The 27,419-nt window shown below is 39.2% G+C and overlaps 1 protein-coding gene across 3 annotated transcripts; it reads left to right on the top strand.

Moving 5' to 3' along the window:
* Window positions 1-866: 866 nt before the first annotated feature.
* On the top strand, window positions 867-25,672 carry mitfa (melanocyte inducing transcription factor a). 3 transcript variants are annotated; one of them, XM_039796321.1, is made up of 11 exons: window positions 867-918; window positions 3,933-3,993; window positions 4,478-4,727; window positions 20,134-20,346; window positions 20,444-20,539; window positions 20,671-20,779; window positions 21,211-21,294; window positions 21,661-21,717; window positions 22,025-22,100; window positions 22,892-23,039; window positions 23,938-25,672. In XM_039796321.1, exons 3-11 carry the CDS (start codon window positions 4,713-4,715, stop codon window positions 24,337-24,339), a joined length of 1,200 nt encoding a protein of 399 aa, XP_039652255.1. In that variant the 5' UTR covers window positions 867-918; window positions 3,933-3,993; window positions 4,478-4,712; the 3' UTR covers window positions 24,340-25,672. The 3 variants fall into 3 exon arrangements, with proteins under 3 accessions (XP_039652255.1, XP_039652256.1, XP_039652253.1); XM_039796322.1 differs by lacking the exons at window positions 867-918; window positions 3,933-3,993 and having other exon boundaries at window positions 4,016-4,727; XM_039796319.1 differs by lacking the exons at window positions 867-918; window positions 3,933-3,993; window positions 4,478-4,727 and adding an exon at window positions 19,054-19,348.
* Window positions 25,673-27,419: the final 1,747 nt, after the last annotated feature.

Below are 27,419 nucleotides of genomic sequence, written 5' to 3'. Positions count from 1 at the left end.
ACATAACATTACAGGAGACAGGTGGCCTGGCTCTTTTCAAAGGTAAAAAGAAATTCACATATTAACACCTCTAAAGCTCACTAATTAACACAATACATATTGTGTGTTTAATCTATAAAAAAACTGAGTAAAGACGACACGTCACAAGTTATAATATGATAATTAGTGAGCTTTAGGCAGACTTGTTACCTCCAGATAGAGCATAGCCCGCTGTTTCCTCCTGCGTCCAGTGTTCATGCTAAATTAAGCTAACAGATTCTGGCTTTAGCTTTATATTTAATGGACAGATAAGAGAGTGGTATGTCTCATCTAACTCTGCAGAAAAGCAAATTAGAGCATTTCCCAAAATGTCAAACTTTTGATTTAAATTGATTTTCCAAACAATTCTGTCCTTTTCATTTTGCAGCTTGTTTCAGTGTCAGAAAAGGAGTGAGTAATGTTTTAAATCATCTATGGACTAATAGCGAAACAAAAGTTTCAGCATATCTTTTTACACAACAAAAACATATTGTTGTTCTGCCTTTCTTTCTTAGGACTGTTCACACTTCTCCAAAATGCCAGTGGATACAGTCATGGTCCTGCAGACATTAAGATAGTCTTTAGACCTTATTTGACCTCTTAATATACTGTAATCAATAGGCTCTATTCACCAGCCGCAGTGAATTGAGATAGTGTGCTAGAGAATAGCTCCTGTTGCAAAACTACAGAACTGCTCGTCCTTCCCTAGACCCATGTGTCCAATTAAAACACAAAAGCCAAGACATCTAGGATTCGTCACTGTGTCAACTTGCAAGTAAAACATTATTGTGTCACACCAGGAAGTCCTGACATCCTAAAGCGCTTTAAAAGGACCTCATTCCTCAAACCGCAGCAATAGTGATGTATGTATGAACCACTGACTAACACGAAAATTAAAAGGTAAGAAAACTCCTTTATCATCTAGAAATTCATTTTCACGTTTATTGTCTGTTTAGAGCATTCATGCCTCTTTGGTTTACAAAGGTTGAATAATTTGTTTCCTGTGTTCACATAATACTTTTTTGCATGTTCAACGCTGTTTGATGTGTGTTGACCATCTTGATAAAAGTGGTATGCTTGAGCTTGTAACATTCACTATTTTAACAATTGGCAACAAGTCAGCTACACATGCATGCTAGTTATTTTCGACGACCTCTACTAAAGGGATCCTTTGTCGATTTTAAACCAGCTCTGTGTCATCTTTGTGTGGGCAGTGTGTTTAGATGAACAGTGTTTGACTTCCCTCTGTGGCGCCAGTGTACAGCGCTCTGAGCAGCGGAGGTCGGCCGAGATCTGCTCGTGCCATCCGGCGGATCGTGGCCGACATCCATGACGTGTTTTGCGGCATCCGGCAGATCTCGGCAGACCTTTGCTGCTCCGCTCCGCCAGGACCTCCGTGCACTGCCGTCACAGAGGGAACCCAAACACCGTTCATCTAAACACACTGCCCACACTGCCATGACACAGAGCTAGATTTAAATCAGCATAATGTCTCTTTAAATGCTGACAGAGGAGAATTGGCTTTCTGTGCTTTTAACACAATCAATGGTAACGAGCAGTAAACAGTCAACATTCTGCTGCTGAGTCATGTTTATATGCTCAACATTTTCAACATAGCTGGGTCCTTGTTTTTTTGAAACAAGGACCCAGCTATAAAAATATTACTTGCACAAACTTAAATGCAGTATCAACTTTTAAATTTAACTACATCTTGCCAATTGTCTGATATGTACCACTGCATGGGTAAAACACACTGCATTATGTTGTAGCATCTAAGCAGACTGTTTTACAATTATAATAATATATTTCTCATTAGAGTACAGACCTGCATCACTGAATGAGGAAAATATGAATATTCACAGACACGTATTATTATTAACCAATACATTGTCATTTTCATTAATATATACATTCATTAATTTTACTTTCATTATTTTATGTTCTGTTATTACTTGTGTAACTGTGTGAGAGCATTTTTACTAACTCAAACTTTAATACCATTGCAGTACAGACCTACATCACTGAATGAAGAAGACATTAGGCTAATATTTATTATTTATGATCACACACATTGTCTTGCACATACATTAATTAATTTTCTGTTTCATAAATTCATTCTGTACTGGTGTAACTCGTGAAAGAATTATAACTGTTAGATATTCATGAATGACACTGTTTCACCCAAGTAATTTAGCCTTATGGATATAAGTGAGACGGCCACCTCTCCTTGCAAGACAATCCAACTCTGATGTCATCATGTCTGATGTTAAAATACTCAGCACAGATGAGTTGATCTGTCAACTGTGATCTGTAACGTAACTTGTTGTAGTTTATCCCAGAACAAGTTTGTTTCACACACATACATGGAACACACATCCTCTGTGCCTTCACATGTTTCCTTTAGTAAGCTGTACTTGTCCAGTGTGGATGTAGTGAACTTTACTTGAGAGCAGGGTCGCACTGGATGTCAATCACTTTCATTTGCGCAACCAGGGGGGCTCTGTCACTGTCGAATGAAAGGGGACAGGACACCAGCTCCATTTCTCGTAACCTGAAAAATGCCGGTTGAACTGGGTGTGGAGTTCTGTGAGAGTAGTGGGACCGTATGTTGTCCACCAACCAGCACCTCTAATGCTCACTAATAAATACTTCATATCTTGTTTGCTTAATCTGTGAAAATACAAAGTGCTTTGAACGAATCAGTCAATAAGTGCATGAAAGTCAATTGCCAGGACATCTGGACAAACACTGAAAATTAAATTAGTATCATGAAAACTACTACTCAGATTACTTTGAATCTATGAATCAAACGTTTCCTTAAGTCTGGGATTGTATAGGATTTACATAGGTTAAATAGCACAAGTCATGAACAAGACCCCAAATAATCTTCACAATTTTAAGAATCAAGGTGCCGATTTCTGTGAACTAATTAAGATATTCTTGGGTAAGAAGAAAAAAAGATCATTCAGTTCCTCTGCTAGTGCTGAAGAAGTTGCCATTGGTGATGTTTAAGCGATAGCTACAGACTAGAGCTGGATTTGACATGTCAGCCTAATTAGTGCGATTATCACACAGCTGCACAGGCTGAGAGGATTTGAAGTGGTTTTATCAAAAGGATCATTTTCCCGGGGAATGCCTCATCCCGACAGCATGTGCACTGCCAGATCCATTTCGGTTTGGGATGTGCAGGCGCTGTCTGCTCAAATATGCTGCAGATTTGAAAGGGTGAACTCGGAGTGGACAGGTGGAGAGTAGTGGAAGCTCAGTGCGGAGTTTTTGCTCAGTGTATTATTGCAAATGAGTAAAGTGATTAGACGCATTGTGTTTTCGAAAGGGCCCAGGTACTGCCTCAGACCTCACAACAGACCAGTTTTTGGAAGTCTGGTGGAACATATTCACACCAGCTTACCCCCAAATCATACTCTTAGCTGGCAAAATGTAGAGGGTAAACCAAGTATAGGCCTAATAATCTTACCAAACAGATTTGTCCACTGATGGTGGGCTAATTAACAGAATTAACTATTGGTGAAATGCCTCAGTTCAGCTAGGGATTTGCCTTTTCTTTCTAATAAAATTGGGGCAATTAGGAGTTAAGACAACCAAATTGTGACTTAAAGCTGCTCTAATCAATATTTCTATATTCAACAATGAATCAAATGACTATGTGTGTGAAAGGAGTCGCAATGGGTTGATGAATCCACATAGAATTATCACTTCACCTTGCAGTTCCCCTCAGCTTTAAAATTTTCTTCCCAAAGCTTCAATGTTTTGTTTCCACCATTTGCAACAGTGTCGTTTAAAAATGAAAAGCTGGAAAAATCCACTGTACTACCTTCCCAGCAAATGTTAGCTAATTAGTATCAGGAGCTAGCTGGTGAACACAATGGATCATTGAGCCAAATATGTCCCAACAGGAGCTATTGGAGACGAAATCAGAACCAAGAGGCGAGTGAATAATGGACTTACACTCAACAGGTGAACACAAACACGACATTACATATTTCACTATGTCTGCTCGATGTGGGAACAGGCAACTGTTTGCTACAACCAGTTGCCATATCAACTTTAAAGAAAAAAAAAAGTGTATAGCTTGTTCCTGCTGTGACCAAGTTAATATTATCATGTTCTACAGCAATACGTTTTATATTATTAACATGTTTAATCAGGGCAGTTCAAATCACTTAAATGTAATAAGACAGCAATTAATTTTGCATAACCCCCCTGAAACATAAATGCATCTTTTACCCTCATTCAAAGAACAATAAGATATTCTCAGTGAAAGAATTTCTGGCGTCCCTCTCTCTCAATCATCATATTGTACTCCACTACAATACCTCATGTTGCTCACTGACTCAGACACATGCCACTGGCCTTGCACATACACACAAGCATGTTTTTTTGCCTGGCCTGTTTAACTCCTCCCTCCTGTCTCTGCCCTTGGGTGGGCTGGGGTCTTCAGTGCTCCCCCAGACCATCACGGCCTCTACAAGCGCCTCCAGAGTTCCCACCCTCTACCGGCCATGACGTCACAGGTCTGGCTCCGCGACCAGCCGGTGTTTGCCAATCGCCAGGGTCAAGATCGCAGGGAGAACTGAGAGAGGAGGACCAGGGACCTTTTGCACCACGGCACCCAACACACCTCCACAGTCCATATCACGCCTCCCCGGAACAGGCCTGCTGTGAGCCAAGCGCCCATGGAAGTTCTAAAGGTAAGCCGGCCAATACACTGGTATACATGTATGAGCGTTAGTCGTAATGTGAAATGTGACAATGTTCTGTAGGTGACATGGTGGTGGATACTCTCATGTGGAGCCTTGATTCGACCTATTCCAAACTGGGTTTTACATTTTCCACTTCTTTAAATTACAAATTCAACATGATTATGAACGTTGGCTACATCTCTGTCAGCTCCTGAGAAACAAATACTCTCTAAGAGTTAACTGTGTTAAATCCATAGGGGGGATTATCTCTTGACGGAATTCCTGGTTCCAGCCATTTGGCATTCAACACATTTAATCCTATTTGCTCCACTACACTGACACATTTTCATTCATTTCATTCTTGGTATGACCAAATGGACCTTGAAAACGTGAGAATATAAAGATGAGAAGATCTTTTTGTAAGATAAAGAACACTGCTTCTATGCTCAAAATAACTGGCTTTAAAAACTCTTAGATATCAATATTAGATAATTAGGATGTGTATCAGTTTTCACTCCCTCAGGAATTTCAAAGTGTCAGTGAGAGGAAATTCCAACTGTTAGACACTTGATACTTAGTTGCCTTCCATTTCTGCCAATTATCACAGATATGCATGTGATATCATTTAGTCAATTACGTTCTGCAAGATAAGTGTGACGTTTCTGTAGTTGGGTGATGGAGACCTTCTTTTAAGGTAATCAGTTGTTGACTTGTGTGTTGAAATTCTTTTGTCTTTGACATATCTGTGTGTTTATTGATAGCAGAGTAACCAGTATGGATTTTTTTTTTTGCAAGTTGGTCTAAAAGAGGTTTACACTTGATAAAGCAAGACAAGTATTTGTGGGAACAATTTGGAGGAACTTTTTCTCATACTTATTTTCATAGTGAGTCCAAACGACCGTCCCAGTTTCCTGGGCAAAACAATTCTTGACAGTTTGAAGCTAACCTGTCTGTGGATTATCAAAGAGCTCCCCCCCCCCTCAAAAAAAACCTGTGCAGGCAAGGTAAAATTAGCTTAGAAGTACCAGGCAGAGCTGCTGAACCATGAAAGTGAAAACATAAAGCTCAGATGAGGTTGTCCAAAAGGGGAGGGGACCCTTAATTAGCCAGGTAACCTCTGACCCCAGTGAAAATGAAGTGAAAATCCAGTTGAGGGATCAAGACAAAGGCAAGTAGAGTTTTATCACACACTCAACTCATACGTCAGCAACAAATACACATTTGAATCTTGAGCTCAATTAAGGAAAACACTATGGCATGGTGCAAGATAATCTAAAAATAAGCAAACATCAGCCACAACAGTACTGTATTAGTATTAAAGCCGCATTAGCCATGACACCTGCCAGCCACTGAACACCCACACAGGTGATTTCAGTTATTCTGGCTGATTAGACTTTGCTCAGGTTGATGCTGGGCCGGAGCTTTGATGGGGATTTATTAGATCACAAATTCTTACAACCCATGAGAATGATAAAGCTCTCATTTGTCCTGCCCTAACCAGTGCAACAGCACTAACAGGGGACTCAGGAAGATGTCACTCAATCAGTCTAACCACACCCACACAGTCCTGGGAAGAGGTCCAATCAGCTATCAATCCAACGTATTGTGCTATGCTGAAAAGTGTCTTATGCTAATGCTTGGTGACCATAGACTGTAAAAATTATGGACAAAGCTTCCGGACCTAAAAAGTGAAGCCAATGCAGAACCATAAACCTGCATTGTATCTAATTTCCAGCAGGGGGGCGACTCCACTGGCTGCAAAAAGAAGTCTGTTTCTATAGAAGTCTACGGGAAAATGACCCTACTTCTCACTTATTACCAATTAATAAACATTTTCATAATGAGTTTATGGTCTCAATCGCTACTTTCAAGTCTTCTTCAATAGCCTACAGCATGAAGTTCATTTTGTTATCATTATGATCCCATTTATTTTAATATGACAATAAAGCAGGGGATGCTTTAGGGGCGTGGCTATACACAGACCTGTCAATCATGACAGAGGCTTAGCAATGCGTATCCATGGCACTGTGCACATTAAAATAACCGTGAACTTGTTTTTGGGTGTTCGTCTTTCGTATTTTACCCTCTCACTGTGTGTTTCCACTACATCAAAGTTAATTGGAACTTGGAAATTTGGTCACCTAAAAATGTCTTGTTACGTGTTATGCCAGCCAAGCTAGCTTGCTGCCGCTAGCAGCTGGTAACTTAAGGGAAAGTTTGCAGATTTTTTTTTACTGCCGTACACAGATAAATGGCGGCAGAGGTCTGTTTACCCGCCAGTAAATCTCCGTTGGATGACTAGCTTCAGAAGGATTGACAACTTTCCACCTTTAATGTTTAGCTTAGTGCAGCGCCATTGCAACCATAAACAACCATGGCTTGGCCGCGTCATCCTCCCCAGCTCCACCCTCTCAAAAATCGTCACATCCAGTTGCAAAAAAACAAGATGGCGAAGCCAAACTCAAACTCAAGTCTTCAAAACGTCCACAGTCCACAAACCAATGGGCAGTGTCACAGATGCTATGTCCACTATTTTTACAGTTTATATTGGTGACTAAACCGTACGGTGACGTTAAGGTTATAACAATGTTCAGCACACTTATGAAGTTATTTTTAGTATGATTGTTTTGACAATACAACAATTAACTTTGTTGTATCTGCTGGTATGTGTGACTCATATCCAACTTGGAGAACTGTTTTCCTCCTGACAGTGCTGCAAACAGGTCCTCTACTCTGGGTATAGGATATTGTTCCAATGAGGAAACTGTATTCACAGTGAGCTTGTAGTCTACACATAATCTTACAGTTCCAACAGGTTTCAGGATCGGAACAACAGGTGCTGCCCATTCTGCATATTTCACAGGTGTGACTATGCATTCTTTCAACAGTCTGTCTATTTCTTCATCCACTTTCGCCCGCATGGCGTAAGGTACAGACCTGGGACGGAAGAATCTCAGGACAGCGTTAGCTTTTACACATTCTCATGTTTGCTCAGCACGTGCTGTAGTGTTTTCTTTTCTGTCGTCATGTGTTGCAACTGTTGGGCTTTGTGCTTGAGTTTGATTTCCCTCCATCTGAGATGTATCTCTTCCAGCCAGCCTCGCCCTAATAAACTGGGGCCATTCCCTTTAACCACAATGAGGGGCAGTTTTCGTCTTTGCTGCTTGTATTTAACCCTCACAAGGGCTGCACCTAACACATTAACAGGATCACCTGTATAAGTCTCCAGCTGGATTTTAATCGGCCTCAAAAGACTGCTCCAGTATTTCACAATACTCTTCACAAGTCTGATTTCTTGCATCAAACACAGCTAGCGTGCCAACAGTAGCCATCCTGTCACTGTTGATTCACTCTCTCCCCTTTCCAGCCGAAGTCAAGTGCGTGCCAAACCTGCAGCTCCGACGTCCAGCATGCCACTCAATTAGCATTCTTGTAACTTAAAGGAACACGCCGACTTATTGGGAATTTAGCTTATTCACCGTAACCCCCAGAGTTAGACAAGTCGATACATACCCTTCTCATCTCCGTGCGTGCTGTAAAGCTGTCTGACGTTCCTCGCGGCATCAGCCCATCACAGAACAGGCAGGTGAATGGTTCCAGTAATCCTACTGTCTCGACAGGATAAATACTAACATACATTAAGCTATGTTACATTTTTTAGTCATTAGCGTTGTACAAAACAACAAACATGAGACACAGCCATCTTCTAACCGTAAACAAACCGGGAACTATATTCTCAGGCCGAAGAATATAGTACATTGTCGGAGTGATATGCTCGCAGCAAGCCTGTCTAAGAATATAGTTCCCGGTTTGTTTACGGATAGAAGATGGCTGTGTCTCATGTTACGTTGTTTTTTGTACACGCTGTGACTCTAAAAATCACAACATGTAAATATGAACATGTTGGCGTTATTTTGTCACTTTTGTCACAATTCGGAGCAGTAGGCTAGTTGGAACCAGTTACCTGCAGGATTTGTGCTGGGCTAAGCTAATGCTAGATCCATCAGACAGCGTTACAGCACACATGGAGATGAGAAGGGTATGTATCGACTTGTCTAACTCTGGGGGTTACGGTGAATAAGCTAAATTCCCAATAAGTCAGCATGTTCCTTTAATATTACAGTTAATATTACAGTTAGGATACCACAAACTTCAACACATAATGTTAGCTGTAGAGATAAATGACTAATCTAATGTTAATTTAACCAGCCAACACAAACTCCAGCGCCCGGTGCTAACAACGCTAGCCTCGCTTTGCCAGACCTTCCTCTACAGTGCTGCGGAAGAGGGTTTGGCTATTCCACAAAGCAATCCGGGATGGGAGAAAAACGTGCTCTGGTTTATTGGCATCTTTAGATCAATCACAATTGTCTTGGTTGGTGCTTAGCGCCGAGCGGAGCCACGATGCGGCTACAAAATAGCCTCAGGAAGGAACTTGTTTTGGTGGAACGTGTGTACGTTCAAAGGTTGTTTTAGTCGTGCAACAGAAAACTCAGATTGGACAGATAGTCTAGCTAGCTGTCTGGATTTACACTGCAGAGATCTGAGGAGCAGTTAATCATAGTCCTCATAATTCGACCAGAGTAAAAAATGTTAACACAAAGAAAGCGCAAGGTAACAGGATATCCCAAAAGAGTGTCATCCGGCGGAATTTCCGGCAGAACAAGAGCAATCCCGGAAGTGGAATGTCATGGATATAGACTATAACGATGCTAACGGCAATAACAAAAAGTTTAATGATCCGTCCATATTAGACCCCAGGAGCTGGCACATCGGGCTGAAATCGATCGGTGATTAACAATGAAGACAACAACTGTCATGACCACGCACAACTTCACGACGTTATCAGAAGTCTGTGTTTACATCCATTGTTTCGATTAAGAGACCCCTAGCGGCAGAAAATGATATATTTTAAGCTACGTTTAACAGGCAAAAGCTGTAAGTGAAAAAGGCTATATATAATGAAAACGTTGAATTAAAACTGTTACACAGTATAAAAGCCATCATTTTAAAGATGTTCTTTACTGTCTTTTTTGTAACCGTGACAGCATGTGCTGCATTGTTCTTAAGTAAAGCTGACAGATACCTTTGATTATTACAGTTATATTTCACAACAGATGACAGGTATCCTAGTGATTGCATGGCTGCGTACGTAGCCTAATCTCTTGTTTTAAGGAGGGAGGTGTCTTGTTTCTGTATTTGGGGTTCTTGTTTGTGTATATAGTGTACAGTTTTTAAAAAACTCAGATCATAGAATTGATCTATTCCCTAAATGTTCCTCCTGAATTGTGTCTTTAAATTGCTTAAAGAATGGGATCGAAGAAAATCATATTATCTAATGGCCCAGAAAATCCCTGATTTAACTCCACGTGCAGACAGAATCACCAGATTCAACTCCACGTGCAGACATTCGTGGCTTACACTGACCTTTTCCACAAACTCCAGGCACATTGAGCTGAATAATGCTACATCTTTGTGCTCTTTGATTATTAGGGGTAGACTCTGAGGTCTCAAACTTGGCTAAGAGAGCCTTTTGTTTATTAAACTCATCAGAGTATACCTAGAGCTCTGTTCTCATTTTCTAGTAGCCAGTAGATTCTTCAAGATAAGATTTTCAAAAAGTAGGACATGTCTGCACAAGTTCCAAAATACTTGTGCAGAATATGGTAGTGCTTGACTTTGTGATATTTGCCCCTGCTGCTCTGTGAACACACAGTATCTTGTTTGACTGTTTTACTGTTTAACTCAGAAAGCTTAGCTGATTGCATAGCCCCTCACCAGGCATCATAACAAGGCTCTGTGTGTTTATGTTGCTGCTAAATTAAACTTCATTGTTTGTCACTTAAGCAAGTGCATGTTCATAATCCCATACAGACTGGACAATGTGCTTCATTCTTAGAAGAGGATGTTATGTTCTTGCTAATGTTACCATGTAGCCACAGGGTAAGAGCAGAGAAGACATCTCTTTGTCCCAGGCTCCTCCTCTTGATGGAGTAGCCCGTCTGCTGTATGTGCTATGTGCAATAGAGAATTGCTACTAAGGGCAAGAGAGCTAAATCTACTGCCTCCAGGCAATGGTGGAACTCAATTAATGCAGTCCTTGTTTAACTAAAATTCCCTTCTATTATCACAGCCTGAATGTTGCATGTTAACAACCAGCTCATGGGTCACTCTCCTATTCTCCTAAAATTTCACTCTCCTCCCTCTCCCCTACCTCATCCCTTTTGGGATTCTCTAATGAAATGAAAGTGCTGGTGAACGCTGCCATCAAATTCACCCCCTGGTCACTACTATATTGTCTGCTTCCACCCTAACCAAGCACATTCTGTAACTCCAACCTTCCTAATAAGGAAGACGACAAAATGCGAAAACAGCTCTCTCCTACCCCAGGTGGCGAGACTGATAAGGCCAGCAAGGTCAACTAAAGTTTGCTTCATCAGGGCAACTGGGTAGCTCACCTGGTTGAGTGTGCACCCCATGTACAGAGACTCAGTTTTTATCGCAGAGGCCCAGGGTTCGGTTCCAACCTACAGCCTTTTGCTGCATGTCCATTTCCCTACCTTACCTGTCTTAATCTGTTCTATAATTAAAGGCAATAAAAGCCCAAAAAATAATCTTTAAAAAAAGTTTGCCTCATCAGTCTCCCCTCCCCTCTTGTCTTACTGGCAATTTCCACCGGCTGCAGAACGGCTGCGGAACGGCTGCGGAACGGCTGCGGAGTCTTTAGGTTTCCATTAAAGTCAATGTGTGTATTTCCACTGACTGCGTAACGGCTGCGTTCCAACTGCGTCCCAGTTCCGGCGGTCCGCAGCCCTCCGGAGCAGATACGCAGAGCTTCTATTTTGGCCGGACGCCGGAGAGTTCCACAGCAATTCAGCAAAGGGCAGATTGTGCGGGACAGGAAGTTGAGCACAGAAACAAAATAAAACATCCAGTGAATTTTCAAAATAAAATACACCATGCTCACAGCGGATCATATATTCCATATACACTACACCTTGAAAACACAGCACAGAGTTGTTTCCCCTCTACTCCTCTGGATGGAAACAAACTGTTGTTGGTTTTGTGGTTCTATTCTACGTGAATTCGCGAGATCTCGTGGGTCCTCGTGACTTCAGCTGTCAGTCATGGCCGCAGCCGTTCCGCAACAAATCTGGATCTGGTCGGTACTGACGGATGGCAACCAGTGGAAATTAGGAGTTAGGGATACCTAATGGAAGTATTGACAACCAAAGATTTAAGAGCACAAAATAAATGATTGCGCTCCCTTTGAAAGTGCACAGGCACAGATGATTTGCAAGAGGAATTATACAACTACATAAATTTTACCTGGAAGGGAATGGTCATCCTGTTAGACCCTACCTTCGACTTTTAAAATAAAAGCTGGAACAGTGGCAAACTTTAAACACCAGGTGGAGACAAAGAGCAGTATTTGGTGTCTATTATCTTAAAAATCAAAACACGACAACACTACATGGCTAAAATCACTTTCAACTTGTTGCCAACTGATCTAGACGTTATAGCAGAGTAACTGTTACCAGTGTTGGGAAGGATACTTTCAAAATGTATTCCGTTACAGAATACAGAATACATGCCCAAAAATGTAATATTCCGTTACATTACTCAATCTGAGTAACGTATTCTGAATACTTGGATTACTTCCACATTGAATTGCATTAGTGTAAGAATGCCATCAAATCCTGCTTACTAAACAGGCCTATTCTGGTGTGTTCTTCTCTATCAACTGGCTGAATGTGTTAGTCCCAAGTCTCCCTGAAAGTGCAATATATTATAATTTGCTGTAGAGCTGCATACTACAAAAATCTAACCGTCTAAGCTACCACGAGCTAATTTTAGCTATCGTTAGCTAGCATGCCAAACAGGGCTAGTCAGTCTGTCAACAACTCTGGGGCTAGTAAATCAGCACATAGGAGAATGTAAAGTCGCACGTCAACTAAGCAGGTAGCTACCTGATACAATTATAAAATAGCAAGGTGACCAGTAAGACTACAGCAGACGACCCCTGGCTAATTAAAAAAAATAACTTACGGGTTGGAGGTGCAAGCAGAGGTTGCACTGCACACTTATATTTCGTTCTCCCTTCTCTTTCTTTAATGTGAAATGCTGTTTGAATTTCCAAGATAGAAACTCATTCCTGCCCTGGCTCTGTTGTGCCGGTTCCGGCTTCGTTTTCATATTGGGGCTTCTGGGAAATGCATGGAGTTACCTTAATTTATTTAGAGTGAATAAACTTGTGAAACAGAGAAGTATCGTCATGTAATCCATTGACAACAATGGAACTGTATTCTAAATACCAACTATTTAAATTGTAACTGTAACGGAATACAGTTACTCATAATTTGTATTCTGAATACATAACGCCGGTACATGTATTCCGTTACTCCCCAACACTTACTGTGACTGTGACAATGAAATTAATAGGCGCTCCAGCGCTGTGGAGATCGGTCTGGCAATCACTACTCACCTCTAAATGGTAATGGCTCACACCCAAATTCCATTATCAAATTCCACAATTAACATTAGGACAAAATCGGCCTACTATTACCTTTAGAATATAAGAATATAATACATACTGTATATATATAATACTTGGTTTTCAAAATCTGGTACTGTACTGTTAAGTGTACTGTAAGTGTCTGTTAAGTGAGTTCAGCTTGCATCACGTTTTCTGCCACTGTCTGTCCTTTCGTGATGAAGGATGAAAAAAATAGCCTGTGTGCCCTTATGTGCCTCTTCTGCGCATTAGTGCCAGTGTGTTTTATTGTGCTGGGTAATGTCATTTTTTTCGCCGTGCGCTACATTAAAATCAATGCGACACTTTACAAAAAGCGTGTTGAAATTTACCGCTATATTTCGATTTCTTCGCGGGAACACCACCTTCACCTGCCATTTTTATCGGCTCGCTTTCGGGTCTGACTGAATTTTCCGCGAAGCTTAGGCAGAGATCAACTACGCAACTGGGTTGCCAGGTTGAGGTGGTTTGTGGATTGTGTAAATAGGATGCGTTTCATACAAGATCTGGCAACTGGTCAACATTAGACAAATATTGTTCCGATTATTTATAAAGAGGAAGAGGTCCGGGAGATAGGGCTAAAAAAACAGGAGAAACCTGGGAAAAACGGGAGTGTTGGCAGGTATGCATTATACCTATTTTTTTAGTAAAAACACCTAGAAATTATGAATTATTTTGACTAATAGTTAAGATAAGAGGAACATATGTTGATTGATTGTTTCGTGTATGGAACCATACATTTTGTTAAAAGAAACACACATTTTTTATATAGAAACTTGGAAACGGGTCAAATTTGACCCGAGGACAACATGAGGGTAAAAACCCCACTACTGGAATATAAAGCACTGAATAGTTTATTTCTGTATTTGATCTGCTTCTCTGTTATGAACTCTCCAGACCTCTCAGCTGGTCTGGTTCAGGTCTGCTTACTGTCCCCAGAGTATAACTAAATACTGAGAAGTGAGGTATCAAGGTGATCACCACACCTCCCTCTCCCACGTTGTTACAGCAAAGGATGAGGGAGATCTGAACAAATTAGAGCACGGTCACACTCTTTGGGAAATATAAACAACTTTTTTGCCAACTGATATCCTCTCACACACCTCTAATGATATACAGCCCTCTGTTACTATGACCCACAAGCTAACGTGTGGGTTTATAGGATGGGCCTGGTTGACTAGTCATAGCAAATTAAATTTGAATGGATATATGTACAATATCCCAGAGTTCCAGATGAGTAATCAAGGGGTGATTACCCATGAAGCTCACTGGTAGCTCACTTGGTTGAGCGTGCACTCCATGTACGAAGGCTCAGTCCTTACCACAGCGGCCCAGGTTCGATTCTGGACCTTTGCTGCATGTCATCCCCCTGTCTATCCCCCTTTTCCTGTCTTCAGTTATTAATATCCAATACAGGCCAAAAAGCCACCCCAAAAGAAGAGATGAGTAATCAAAAATATTTTAATTATAAATAAATAATTTTAGATTATCTAGGGCAAGGTTTTATATGTTGTTAAACTTTACAACATTAGTGGGAAAAAAAGGTTGGCAAACCCCTGAGTGTGGGAGTGTGATCTATCACCGAAATACTTTGGACTTACATTTAATCTCATGTGTATTTTTATGGTCCTTGTATTGTGAACCTTGCTTTTGGTTACCCCCTTTCATGTTCACTATCCCCATCGTAATCCCAAAATGTATAGTTTTAGGGAGAAAATATGAACACTTCATGCGCCAAACTAATGCCACCTTCAGCCACTCTCAACATGGCCTTTCCAAGATTTATATTAGATATACACAATGAACACTGCAGACTCTAAGGACTTGTAGTTTATTTTATTTATTATTTAAAACCTGGAGCTACGTACGTAAACCTCATAATCAACGCTATGCGCATGCTTTCTCAAATTGAATTCCTACAGCACCATGAAATCAACTGAAATTGCATCAGTGAATATAAGGATTCACATCTTATCATTCATAGAAGATAAGAATAAAAGTAATTAAAGGGTAATATTTAAATATCCCTCTGTTTCACCAAAGGTCTGATTAATATGGTTATCTGTTACATATTATTTATTTCATGTGGTACTAATCTATCCACTCATCCACTTTGCACTTTTTAAGTTGCCGTTGATGTGATTCGAAAACAAAGACTTAGCTCTAGTGTAGTTATCTCCTTAACTTTCAGCTCACACTAAATGCTTAGCATCCTCGTTTGACAAAATGCCCCCAAGTGTGGCTGGTTACCAAGGCAGTATGAAACAGATTAGAGCTGGCTGAGAGAAATGAATGGATCTGTTTCTTTTCAGGGGTCAAGTAGTGACGACTATCTCTCCAAATGTTACTGGTCCTCAAGGCGTCTAAAACATAGACCCATGTGCTCTCCTTGAGAAGGTAATAAACCTCTGTCTCACAAAGAGTCTATGAATAAAGTGAGAGCTTGGCTTGCTGTAGGGATAAATGAAATACATCCCTTGTTGATAGTTCCTTCTCAATGCCAAAGGTTTGGCTGAAGGAAAAGGCCACACTGCGGAGCGGAGACAAAGAAACGCTCTACTATGAGTTTACAAAGAATGCTTTCTCTGTTTTATCATATAAGGCTCTGTCCAGCCAGAGGGCACTTCCTCTGTGTTTGTGTTCACCTCTCCAGCTCCTAGTGAGTTTCTAATCCAGACAAAGACGCAATGCTCTGTGTCCCAGGAGCGTTACACAAGATGCGGCGGCAGACGTTTGCATTCAATAGCTGCACGACTGATAGTGCTTCATCACATGTGAGGATCCTGAGAAGCAGCTTCATTTCTGAGATAAATGTTTGACTCAGGGGGTTGGTTTACTATTTAACATCATGATAAAAATCTAGCTTTAAGCTCAGTGCATTGTGTTTTTCTACCATGTGTGCTTTGCTTGTACAGATTCACATCATCATCGATGGTGACAAAATGTAAGTTGGGTAAATAATTGATGCTTCAGTATTCCTTGGACCAAAACATTTTATGTACTTCAGTTGAGTGCATTCATAATGTGCTGGACTGTGGCATTATACTCAACAGTTTTTATAAATTATCCAAAGTCCAAATTGTAAAAGAATTTGGTGTGACGTCGATGTTATTCCTCTGTGGAGTATTAGTCACAGCCTAAAAAGCTACACATTATTTTGTTGGTGGCACAAAGCATGCACACAACTTATCCAATGCAGCTGTGAGACTTGGACAAATAAGTCATTATGAATAAAGTGCCCTAAATAAACATTTGAAATAAACACCGATGACAAGTGATGATTTTGAAACAGACATTGTCTCTTTAACCCTTATGCAATTTGTACTGAAAGGTAATTTGATGTTATACTGTAAACTTATTGACTTATCAAATATTTAGCTATATTTGGTAAAATATATCATACCTAATGTGTTATTGCTATGAGCGGCCGACAAGCATTCTTTGTGAATTTGCCCATGAATGTACAAAATGGAAGTGAAATGATTGGTTTTGTCCATTCTTGGTTAATCCCCTTTTATTCCCATTGTACTCCCAAATGTGATTAATTATTTTCCTTTCACTTGATAGACACACTGACATTTAGATTTTTGTAGAGTAAAGAGAGCTGTAAAACACTTGATATCGCTTCCCCACATTAACACTGAAGTTGCCACAACACAATGTGTATAACAACAGTGTGTCATTGTGATTAGTCATTACTAGACGTGCCATCAAGGACCTGTAAGCCAGAGTTGGGAAAGAATAACAATACAATTTTTTTGTGGCTGAACACTGCTTATGCAGGACCCCCCACCCCAACCCCTCTTAAGAAATATACACTTTTACTGGTATTTCAGAAATTACCAAAATATTACTTAGGCCACATGCAATAAAATTATATGATGAATATAGTGTTATAGTGCATTTTTAGAAGGTGCATGTTTTTAAATTAACTAAAAACACTTCATACATGGTAAGTCAAACCTGGATAAATGCCGGCAACAGAAAACTTCCTTTGGTGCCTAAAGTTCTTGACAGAGAAACTCAACAAGAACTTTGGATAATGGTAATTAAAATTATAATAATTTTGATGTATTGATTCTAAACTGCAATGCCATTTGGCGATGACACGTAAAGCTATAAACACATGGGGAATGTTCTGTTCTTTTTGCCTACCATTGAACTCCTCTTTGCATTGCACCATTACACTTGATATATTCTTCCAAGCTGATTTACTTTAAAGTGTCATACTGGCCAACCAAGTTGGCCTTTTTATTGGGATAAAGTAGACTGTTCTATGAGGATGCCATTGTGCATGTTACACTTGTAGGGAACCATATGATATGATGGGTCATGATCCCACCAATCTGTTTCCAACAGTGCTACAGTTCTATGATGGATCTCTGGCCACAACATTTTTTAAAAGTCAATCACCACACCCTCTGGGCTCCTTCCAGTGCACCATTGACTGTGCTTGGTGCCATGATTAACTGATTCACAAAAATAAAGCATATTAAAAGCTTTGGAAGAGACAAACTCTTTGACTGCTGCTCAATTTATACTAGGATTGATATCTAATGCTTTCCAATACAGATAGAGTGGACCTAAGCTGGACAAAAGAACATCTTAAGAGTCAAAATCAATACATTGCCATTAAGTCTGAAAATCAAAGTTGTTCACCTTCTTTACCTTGCAAATGCAACTGCATAGCAAATGTGACGGCTAAACGTACAATAGGTAATTTTCTGCCGCTAGTCTCTCAATCGAAACCATGGATGTAAACACAGACTTTTGATGACGTTGTGAAGTTGCATGGTATCTTTAAGAGAGTTGTTTCATTGTAAACCACCATTAGCGATTAAAATGTATCTGTTCACGGACGAGGTTAATCTATTAAAGTTGTATTCACATTAAGTTTGGTAATGTTTATTCATGTCATTTTAAATGATATAGCTGCAATTTTCCTTATAATTACTTTGATTCGATTAGCTGACCGGTTAGCGAGCAAGCAACCTAACATGTGCTAGCAGCTAAATCCACAATATCACAATCAAATAATAAAAGTAAAAAATAAAATTAAAGGGTTTTAACATTAGCCCACTCCCCCCAGGAGCTGGGAGACTTAATTTGCTGGGGTTGCACCCTCTCACCCTGACTGAAGTCTCTTAGCGGTGGAGAGTGAGGCAGACGGACCAGACTGCACTAGCTAGCTAACTTAGTAGTATATTAGTCAACTACCTATACAGCTAATGTAATGTGACAAATTTAATCAAGGGTTAGCCCACCGCTGTTAATCAGGGTTAAAACAATCATACTATATAGCATGTTGAACGTTGTTGTAACCCTATAAAATTATGATACAGTTTCGCAACCAAGCATTAGCATGAGCCACTTGTCAACGTAGCACAAACTGGATGGATATCGGATCCCCATTAGCTGCTAACAATGTAGCAGCTACTCTTCCTGGAGTCCACAATCCCATGGTTTTAAACATTGTTGGAAACATTTGGGATAATGTAAGCACACAACAAAAAATGTATATAACATAATTACGTATAGTCGTTTTCAGATGTTATTGCAGAAATATTACATATTATATCTTTAAATGTACTACTTAAACTCCAATCCCAAAAATTCATAATAAATTCATACATTGATATGGATAGTTTGTAGTCAAACAATGGTGACAATTGTGTTCCTGATCCTCAGAACAAATAATGTTTTATACCAGATGAGCAGAACTAAAGATTAAACGTTAGTTGGCCTGAAGCAAGCTTCAGTCGCAGGCTACTGGCCAATCAGTAAAAAGGCTCCTTTGTGAGCCGGAGGTGGTGACGTCAAATGGACTCAATAAAGACATAAATTCATAGTTAAACTTGAACAACACATCAGTGGGAGGATGAGTCTTGGTGTCCTCCTCCATTTCTTAACTTGCATAACAAATGAGCCGTAAACCTTGGATAAATTAAGCAGGACTACTGAGCGCTCTCAGATTTGCTAGCTGGCTGTCCACCGTGAGGGCTAACAAGATAAAGGGATTATGTACTGTGTGTAGATTATTTATATCAATTAATCCTCAAATAACATGTTGGAAATGCTTGAATACAGCCACTATCAGGTGAGATGGGTTGATTTTTTTGTCTTTAAAAAAAATGGACGGATGGACTGAAATAGAGCCTGCAGATAAAGCTAATATTTAATTATTTTCTTGTGGTTGAAATAGGATTTATTTTGACTGTATTTAATAGTTAGTTTAAGTGTTATCTACACTTGCTAAACACAGTTCAGAACCGTTGGTGCTACAGGAACTATAGAGTATGGCAGAAAAACTAATGCCTGCTAAACAGTTGTTATATTGCTCTATGAGTTGCTGAAGTGCTGCATAAAATTTAACTGGTTGTGTATTTGTGACACAACTGCACTGCTCCACAGGCTCCTCTCTGTGGAGAGTTTTTGTCTTGAGTAAATAAAATTGACCAACGGCAGGGTACAGTGTTCCAAAGCAAGCCTGCAATCAGCCTAGAGAAGTTGGCTTATAAAATGTTGTTTTCAGTTTTCATTGATCGGCATAATACATCTGATTAGTAATTTAACTGCAACAGAGCAGTACAACTTGACTCCTTGTGGTTACTTTGTACGGTAAACTACACTAAGGGTTTAAAAATAGAAGCATCAAACATGAAACTGAATCTAAAATATCTTTGGATTTACAGGTTTTACTCATTATAATTGTGCTGTCATCACTTCCCAAATGCTATTTCTTTGACAAATCATAATTGATGCTTATTAATTTATGCATGAACTAGCTTTTTCTAAACCAATCTACAATACAAAAAGCATATATATTGATAAAAGAATGAATCCAAAATCCCAGTATGTAATGTATACGTCTTACTCATGTAGGTGCAGGCCCACCTGGAGAATCCTACCAAGTATCACATCCAGCAGGCTCAGAGGCAGCAGGTGAGGCAGTATCTGTCCACCACCCTGGTGGGTAAAGTCGGCAGCCAGTGCCCCAGCCAGCCCCCCGAGCACGGCATGCCACCCGGGCCTGGCAGCAGCGCCCCCAACAGTCCCATGGCCCTGCTCACACTCAGCTCCAACTGTGAGAAAGAGGTACGCCTGCACATTACCAAACACTTTTGCTTTAATTACATCCAGATACCCTTATGAACTGTGATTATTAAATTGAATGCATTTTTGTGCCATACAGATGGATGATGTCATTGATGATATTATTAGCTTGGAGTCAAGTTACAATGAAGATGTTCTTGGACTTATGGATCCAGGACTCCAAATGAATAACCCGGTAATGTTTGGCATTTGAAGTCTTTATTAGTTTATGGAAAACTATTACTGTTGATATATTGAATTTAAATAAAAGACATAGTTGTTCTTTTAAAGCATGCATTATAATGTCATGTCTTTAATACTCTGTAGCTCCCTGTGTCTGAAAACCTTCTCGATGTGTACGGCAACCAAGGACTTCCACTCCCGGGCCTCGCCATCAGCAACTCCTGTCCATCCAACATTAAGAGAAAATACACAGGTAAACTACTGAGAAACATCTTTCACACACAGTATCAGTATTTATTCTGTTTTGCTGTTGATTTACTGTACTGTAGACATCATTTCGCTTGAATTGAGGTAGGTACAATAAGTGCTGTAAAGTCAGACTGGGAAATCATTTGACTATCAATTGAGTACACATTCTGTGACTAACAACTGACTCTTAGCAAGTCCACCTTGCTTGACCTGGTAGTCAAATGTGATTAAAGTACGCACTGAGAAAAATGTGTAAGGTCTATTTGTCTAAGATCTGATACAGTTCTATACTGTAAATGACTAAATCCTAATCAATGTGAAATGAATAGAATGTAAAAGGTGAAAGCATGACTTAGGCCAATGTCAATAATTGTGTGCAATTTGGCAATGCGCTAAATACTATGAAATCAATTGTTTGCCAAATAATTACTCCAGCTCCTGGCATGAAGCAAGTACTGGACAAGCATGAATCCTGTGGCCTGTACGAAAACTATCAAAGGCCAGAGGGCTTTCCAGTAGGTAAGCAAAGCAACATGAAAAAAGTGAGAATGATGATGTTTTGTAAACTGAAAAGCTGTTTTCAATCTGATTTACAGAAACTGTTCTGTAGAAAGTGTTTTGTGTATGACTAAATCGCACACAATACAAATCAACTGTAATTACACAGTTAATTAACATGATTTTAGCTTTATTTAACATGTGAATGATATCTTATTGGATGTGATTATCGAGCATAGCACGGTAAATTAAAAGATTTAAAATGTTCTAGCGGACAAAGTAACAGATTTACTGTGGAATATTAACATGTGATGCCAGTTAGTGACCCTTATTAAACAATGGTGTTTTCTCAGAGCACTGACATTCACTTTTCTCTTTGCTTCCCAGAGGCTGAAGTCCGTGCTCTTGCTAAAGAGAGACAGAAGAAAGACAACCACAACTTAAGTGAGTCAATCACAACAGAATAATCAGAATTTTTATAATTGTTTTAATGATTGTCTCAACTTTCTTTCTAACTACGGTACTGGCTTGTTTTTTCTTTTTAATTGTATTTCCAATTATTCAGAATAATTTCACAAAAAAGCAGGGAAATTCATCAACAAAATATTTTTTTTTTTTATATAAATAAAAAAAAAAATTTGATTTATTTGTTAAATTACAATGTATGTTCATGTTTTTTATGACTTTTGAATTGAATTTTTAAAGACTGGTTTACAAAGCTGCTGTACTTATCCTATTTAACAAATTCTAGTTGAACGAAGACGGAGATTCAACATCAACGATCGCATCAAAGAACTGGGAACCTTGATACCCAAGTCAAATGATCCGTAAGTAGGTTTTGTATGTATTTGTCCTAATGAATGCATGTGCTATCCATCTGTACTATCTGTCTATTCATTAACTTAATTTTTAACATCCTCCTCTTTAACAACCAAGTGTCTTTAAAGCGTAACTCTCGCCAAAATGCAACCTAGGGTCTTTTTGTGAATGTACCAGAGTCAAACCTTCGTTTAAAAGCATATTTACGACGGAAGCGTCACTTTTAAGATTTACCGTATTCTCGTTTTTCGGTCAAATGGCCATTTGAATGGGAGTGGTGGGGGCACTTTTATGCTAGCCTCAAAATAGCTATTTTTAAAACACTAAGCTGGCTCGACACAACATGAAACTTTGCTCGAAGTATCACCAGGGGCTCTACACCTTAACAAAAGCATTGAGAACATTGTTTGTGTACCCAGAGTTTACTAAAAAGAAAGGTTTTGAACAACTCACCGTAGCGCTTGTTGTTTCTGGCCGCTACCACCTCGGCTTCTTAGTGTTTTAAAAATAGCTATTTTGAGGCTAGCATAAAAGTGCCCCTACCACTCCCATTCAAAAGGCCATTTGACCGAAAAACAAGAATAAATCTTAAAAGTGGCGCTGCCGTCCTAAATATGCTTTTAAACGAAAGTTTGACTCGGGTACATTCACAAAAAGACCCTAAGTTGCATTTTGGCGAGAGTTACGCTTTTAGGTTTAATAACTTATATGCTCAGAGGGGCCGTAAAGAATACTGCGCTGGTTTGGTCAGCTGGTCAGCTGATTCTGACTGTAGACCTTTGTCTCCTGTATACCCCAGAGACATGCGCTGGAATAAGGGCACCATTCTCAAAGCCTCAGTGGACTATATCAGGAGGCTACAGCGGGAGCAGCAGAGAGCCAAGGAGCTGGAGTGCAGACAGAGGAAGCTGGAGCATGGAAACCGCCATCTAATGCTTCGTATACAGGTTGGTCATTCATCTTTGGTGGAAGAAACATTACAGTAAACTGCACGCTACTTTATTCATACAAACAGTATTGGCGTATAAGGGTATTTTATTCTTCTATTCATCTACAAGGGGCTAATGTTAGCAGTGGTAGTTACAGTAGGTGTATAATGGCATATTCCTATTATGTGGCTAGTACATTGCTTAAAAGAGCAATGATGAATTGTAATAACTTTGGTGATCCTGTATAGCATTAGTCTATATCCACGACGTTCCACTTTTGGGATTGCTCCGTTGCCGCCAGAAAATCCACTGGATTTCACTCTTTTGAGGACAATGGTTAACTGCTCCTCAGATCTCTGCAGGGTAAATCCAGACAGCTAGCTAGACTATCTGTCCAATCTGAGTTTTCTGTTGAACGACTGAAACAACTTTGGAACGTACACATGTTCCACCAAAACAAGTTCCTTCCCGAGGTTGTTTTGCAGCAGCACCGTGGCTCCGCTCGGCGCTTATTGTGATTGGTTTAAAGAAATGCCAATAAACCAGGGCATGTTTTTCCAGCATCCCGGAATGCTGTGTGGACTAGCCAGACCCTCCTCCACAGCGCTGTGGAGGAAGGTCTGGCAAAGCGAGGCTAGTATAGCATCAACGTCAGGTCAACATTTAAAATTTTTTTTTTGCACTTTTAGTGCTAATTAGCTAATGTTAGCATGCTAACACATGAAACTTAGAACATGGTAAACATAATACCTGCCACACATCGGCATGTAAGCATTGACTCAGGTGAGCATATTAGCATGCTGACGTTAGCATTTAGCTCACAGGACTCACAGAGCCGCTAGAATTGCAGATAAAAAGCTTTCCCAGTATAGCATTAAGTTTATTAAATCATGTTTTTTTTTTAATAATCATCTAGGAGTTGGAGATCCAGGCCCGTGCTCATGGTCTTACAGTTGTTCCATCCTCATCCGTCTGCACATCGGATTTGATTGGCCGAGCCATTAAACAAGAACCCGCCCTCGGCGACTGCCCAGCTGACCTCTACCAGCACAGCTCGGCTCCAGACATGTCACCTCCAACCACACTGGACCTCAACAACGGCACCATCACCTTCGACCAGATTCCTGCAGACGCCGGGGATCCTGATTGCTATGGAACCTCCAGGACCTGTAAAATGAAGGAATTTTTAAGGGACACCCTGTCGCCAATATCCACAAGTGATCCCCTGCTGTCCTCAATGTCCCCAGATGGCTCCAACCACGGTAGCAGCCGGCACAGTTCCAGCTCTAGTATGGATGAGAAGGAGCATGGCTGTTAGCATACAGACGCTTTCTATCTGTAGCATCCCATCAATGAGGCACTCACCTTATAGTGACTTAAAGAATTCACATGCCTAAGTGAATAAACTCTATTATGAACTCTATTTTTTATCTTGATTCCATTCCTTGTACTTTTTGCCCATTTATTGCTGAACTGTAATGTTCAAACTATGTATGTTAATGTGCCTGAGGTATTTCAGTTCCTCGATTTTACACAATAGTTTTACATTCTTGGCGATCTTGATGCTGTATAGATTGGCAGTTGACAAATATATACAAGGGGACAAATCTGCTGTCATAGACTGGCCAACTGAATGATTTAACAGTTTATTTTTGTCTTTTTTTTAAACTATGGTTTTAATATTTGTCTCATATATACTCTGTATTGAACTGTATATGGCAAAAGAGATAACAAACATATGTGAAAATGTTTTGGTTGAAAAAAATGCAAAAATGTTTAGTGTAATGCTCAAAAAATCAATTAAGTTCTTGTAGACATGAATATTAGATTTCTGTCTTAAAATTCTGATTGTTCCATTGCAAGAACATGCTCAACATATATATATATAAAAAGGTTTTTAAATATTAAAGGATCAAGTATTGCATATTATTGCAAACTATTTATTGTTTCTAAAGATATTTAAATGTATATTGTTATATCCTGTGCTCTAAATGTACTCTGAAGAAAATAACAAAGCAAACATTGACCACATTATTATTATCATCATTTATTTATTATATATTCTTTATTTTATCCAGTGAGAGCTCATTTTGTTTTAATGAGATTTTGAGATTTATACCAGTGTTTAAAGATTGGTTTTCTCTGAGGGAGTTTTATTTATTTTTTATTTTTAACGGCCCACAAAAACATGATATTCCTATTCTAACATGATTTATGTACAAATGTTTACGACAATGATAAAGGCAAATAAGACACAAGTTGTATGTGACAATATTGGGTGAATAGGGTAAAATGACCTTATATTGCTAATGGTATCAGTATCAGGTAGCAGTATAGTATTTTGAATGAGTCCTGGTGTGATACATCATAGTTCTTGATAATTAATGTAAAATAAAATTGAAAAATAAATAAACTAAAATGTGGTTTGCTAACAGGGGTTCACAGCAGCCTTTGACCAAACATGTAATTGCTTTGTAGGCACTGACCACTTAGTGATTTCATCTTTATCTTGCATAACTCAGAGCTAAGGAGAGGGTAATCTTCTTTTTTGATGTTTGAACAAAACTGGTTGATACCATATGAGGCATTTTTCTTAATGTTTGTTATCTCTTGCCAATATTGTAAATAAATAAAACACTTGAGATACTGTATAAAAGGGCCAACATTTATTTTGGAATTCTTGTGTGTGTGTGTGTGTGTGTGTGTGTGTGTGTGTGTGTGTGTGTGTGTGTGTGTGTGTGTGTGTGTGTGTGTGTGTGTGTGTGTGTGTGTGAGATCAGTGGTGGAATGTTACTAAGTACATTTACTCAAGTACTGTACTTAAGTTCAAATTAAAGGTACTTGAACTTTACTTGGGTCTTATCTTTTCATGCCACTTTCTACTGCTACTCTACTAAATTTCAGAGAGAAATACTCCACTACATTAATCTGACAGCCTTAGTTACCATTTTATGAAACAGTTTATAAAATATGTTTTATTCTTAATTAAACTACCCGACAATATCACAGCCTACAAGTCCATCTGAAATGATGAGACACAAATAAACACAGAATTGTTTCAATTTTCATATTAATATGAGGATATAGCCTTGAGATTACCACTTTAGGAAAATACTTTAATAAAATATGTTACCTTATACTTAATTACACTACCTTACAGTACAGTAACATTTTCAATGCAGGACTTTTACTTGTAACAGCGTATTTTTACAGGGTGGTATTAGTACTTTTACTTAAGTAAAGGATCTGAATACTTATTCCACAACTGTGTGTGATAGAATGGAAAACTCCAGCCATTTGCTACGGGGATGCAGCAGGAACAACAAATGGTTGGATGATATTGAGTATGATTTCTACAGGGAGGGAAAGTTGATATATACTTTAATGCAACATAACTTATTGAATATGAGCAATGAGCCATCATGGCTTTCTAATATGTCCCAGGATCAGCAATACTTGGCCAATTGAAGTCTTCCTCATTCTTTTGTATGCAAATGTTTGTAATGACATATTCTAACCTCTTTTTTTCTGAAAACTCTTCCACCTTCATATGACATCACATTTGTAATTGTTGTAAATAAACATGAATAGTAACAAATGACAAAATTTGATGAATTCCACTGTCACACAAATAAACTTTGAGAAACACAACTAGGCCTTCTCCTTTGAGCTACAGTTGCTCTAAGTGTTATAAATAAAGGATGATTGGGCTTATGTTTGTCAGGACTCTAAATGAATGCTTATGTTGCTATTCAAGAATTTGGAAATAACCAAAATGTTTAGTAACACATTAACCTTAGCAATTCAAACTTCATAAAGGCAGTGTGTCAGAGCTGTGGGTTTGTCAGCAAGTCATGGAAATATTCTGCTCTGTAGCAACATTTCTTTTACTTACATAATTTTATTCACTTATTCTTACAGGCGGTAGGTTGTGAGTTCTAAATTTTGGCTGAAAGTTAATGAAAGTAAGAAGGATGTCAATATGTACATGTGTGAGTCTACTATATTACTTAAACAAACGCACACGGTTTGATAAATGGTAAACATCTTTAATGGGACATACTTACAAGTATGTTTCACAGACATAATAAGAGAGTATTTTCACATTTCTTGCTAGTTTATCGGTATTTTAAGCCCCCAACATCTCCTTCCAGGCAGTGCTGCACTATGATTAGGCAATGGTTAGGGTTAAGGTTAGTTGCCATGAAGTCAATGGTCACAGAGCTGCCTGGAAGGAGATGTTGGGGCCTTAAAACACCATTGAGCTACTTGCTAGCTGGTGCTATGATGTTCAAAAATAAAAATGAAATTAATAAAAAAAAAAAAAATATATATATATATATATATATATATATATATATATATAATTTGATCTGTTTCACAAGCCTTAAAGGGGTG

This window comes from Perca fluviatilis, chromosome 4 (assembly GCF_010015445.1).
Source record: "Perca fluviatilis chromosome 4, GENO_Pfluv_1.0, whole genome shotgun sequence".
Taxonomy (NCBI): Eukaryota; Metazoa; Chordata; class Actinopteri; order Perciformes; family Percidae; genus Perca; species Perca fluviatilis.
This window is presented reverse-complemented; position numbering and strand designations above follow the sequence as displayed.

Excerpts from the sequence above, each read along its gene's own strand:
- mitfa (XM_039796319.1), top strand. The coding sequence starts at position 19,316 with ATGTTGGAAATGCTTGAATACAGCCACTATCAG. Across the intron at positions 19,349-20,133 it reads TTGAATACAGCCACTATCAG|GTGCAGGCCCACCTGGAGAA; the intron begins GTGAGATGGGTT and ends TTACTCATGTAG. Across the intron at positions 20,540-20,670 it reads GACTCCAAATGAATAACCCG|CTCCCTGTGTCTGAAAACCT; the intron begins GTAATGTTTGGC and ends AATACTCTGTAG.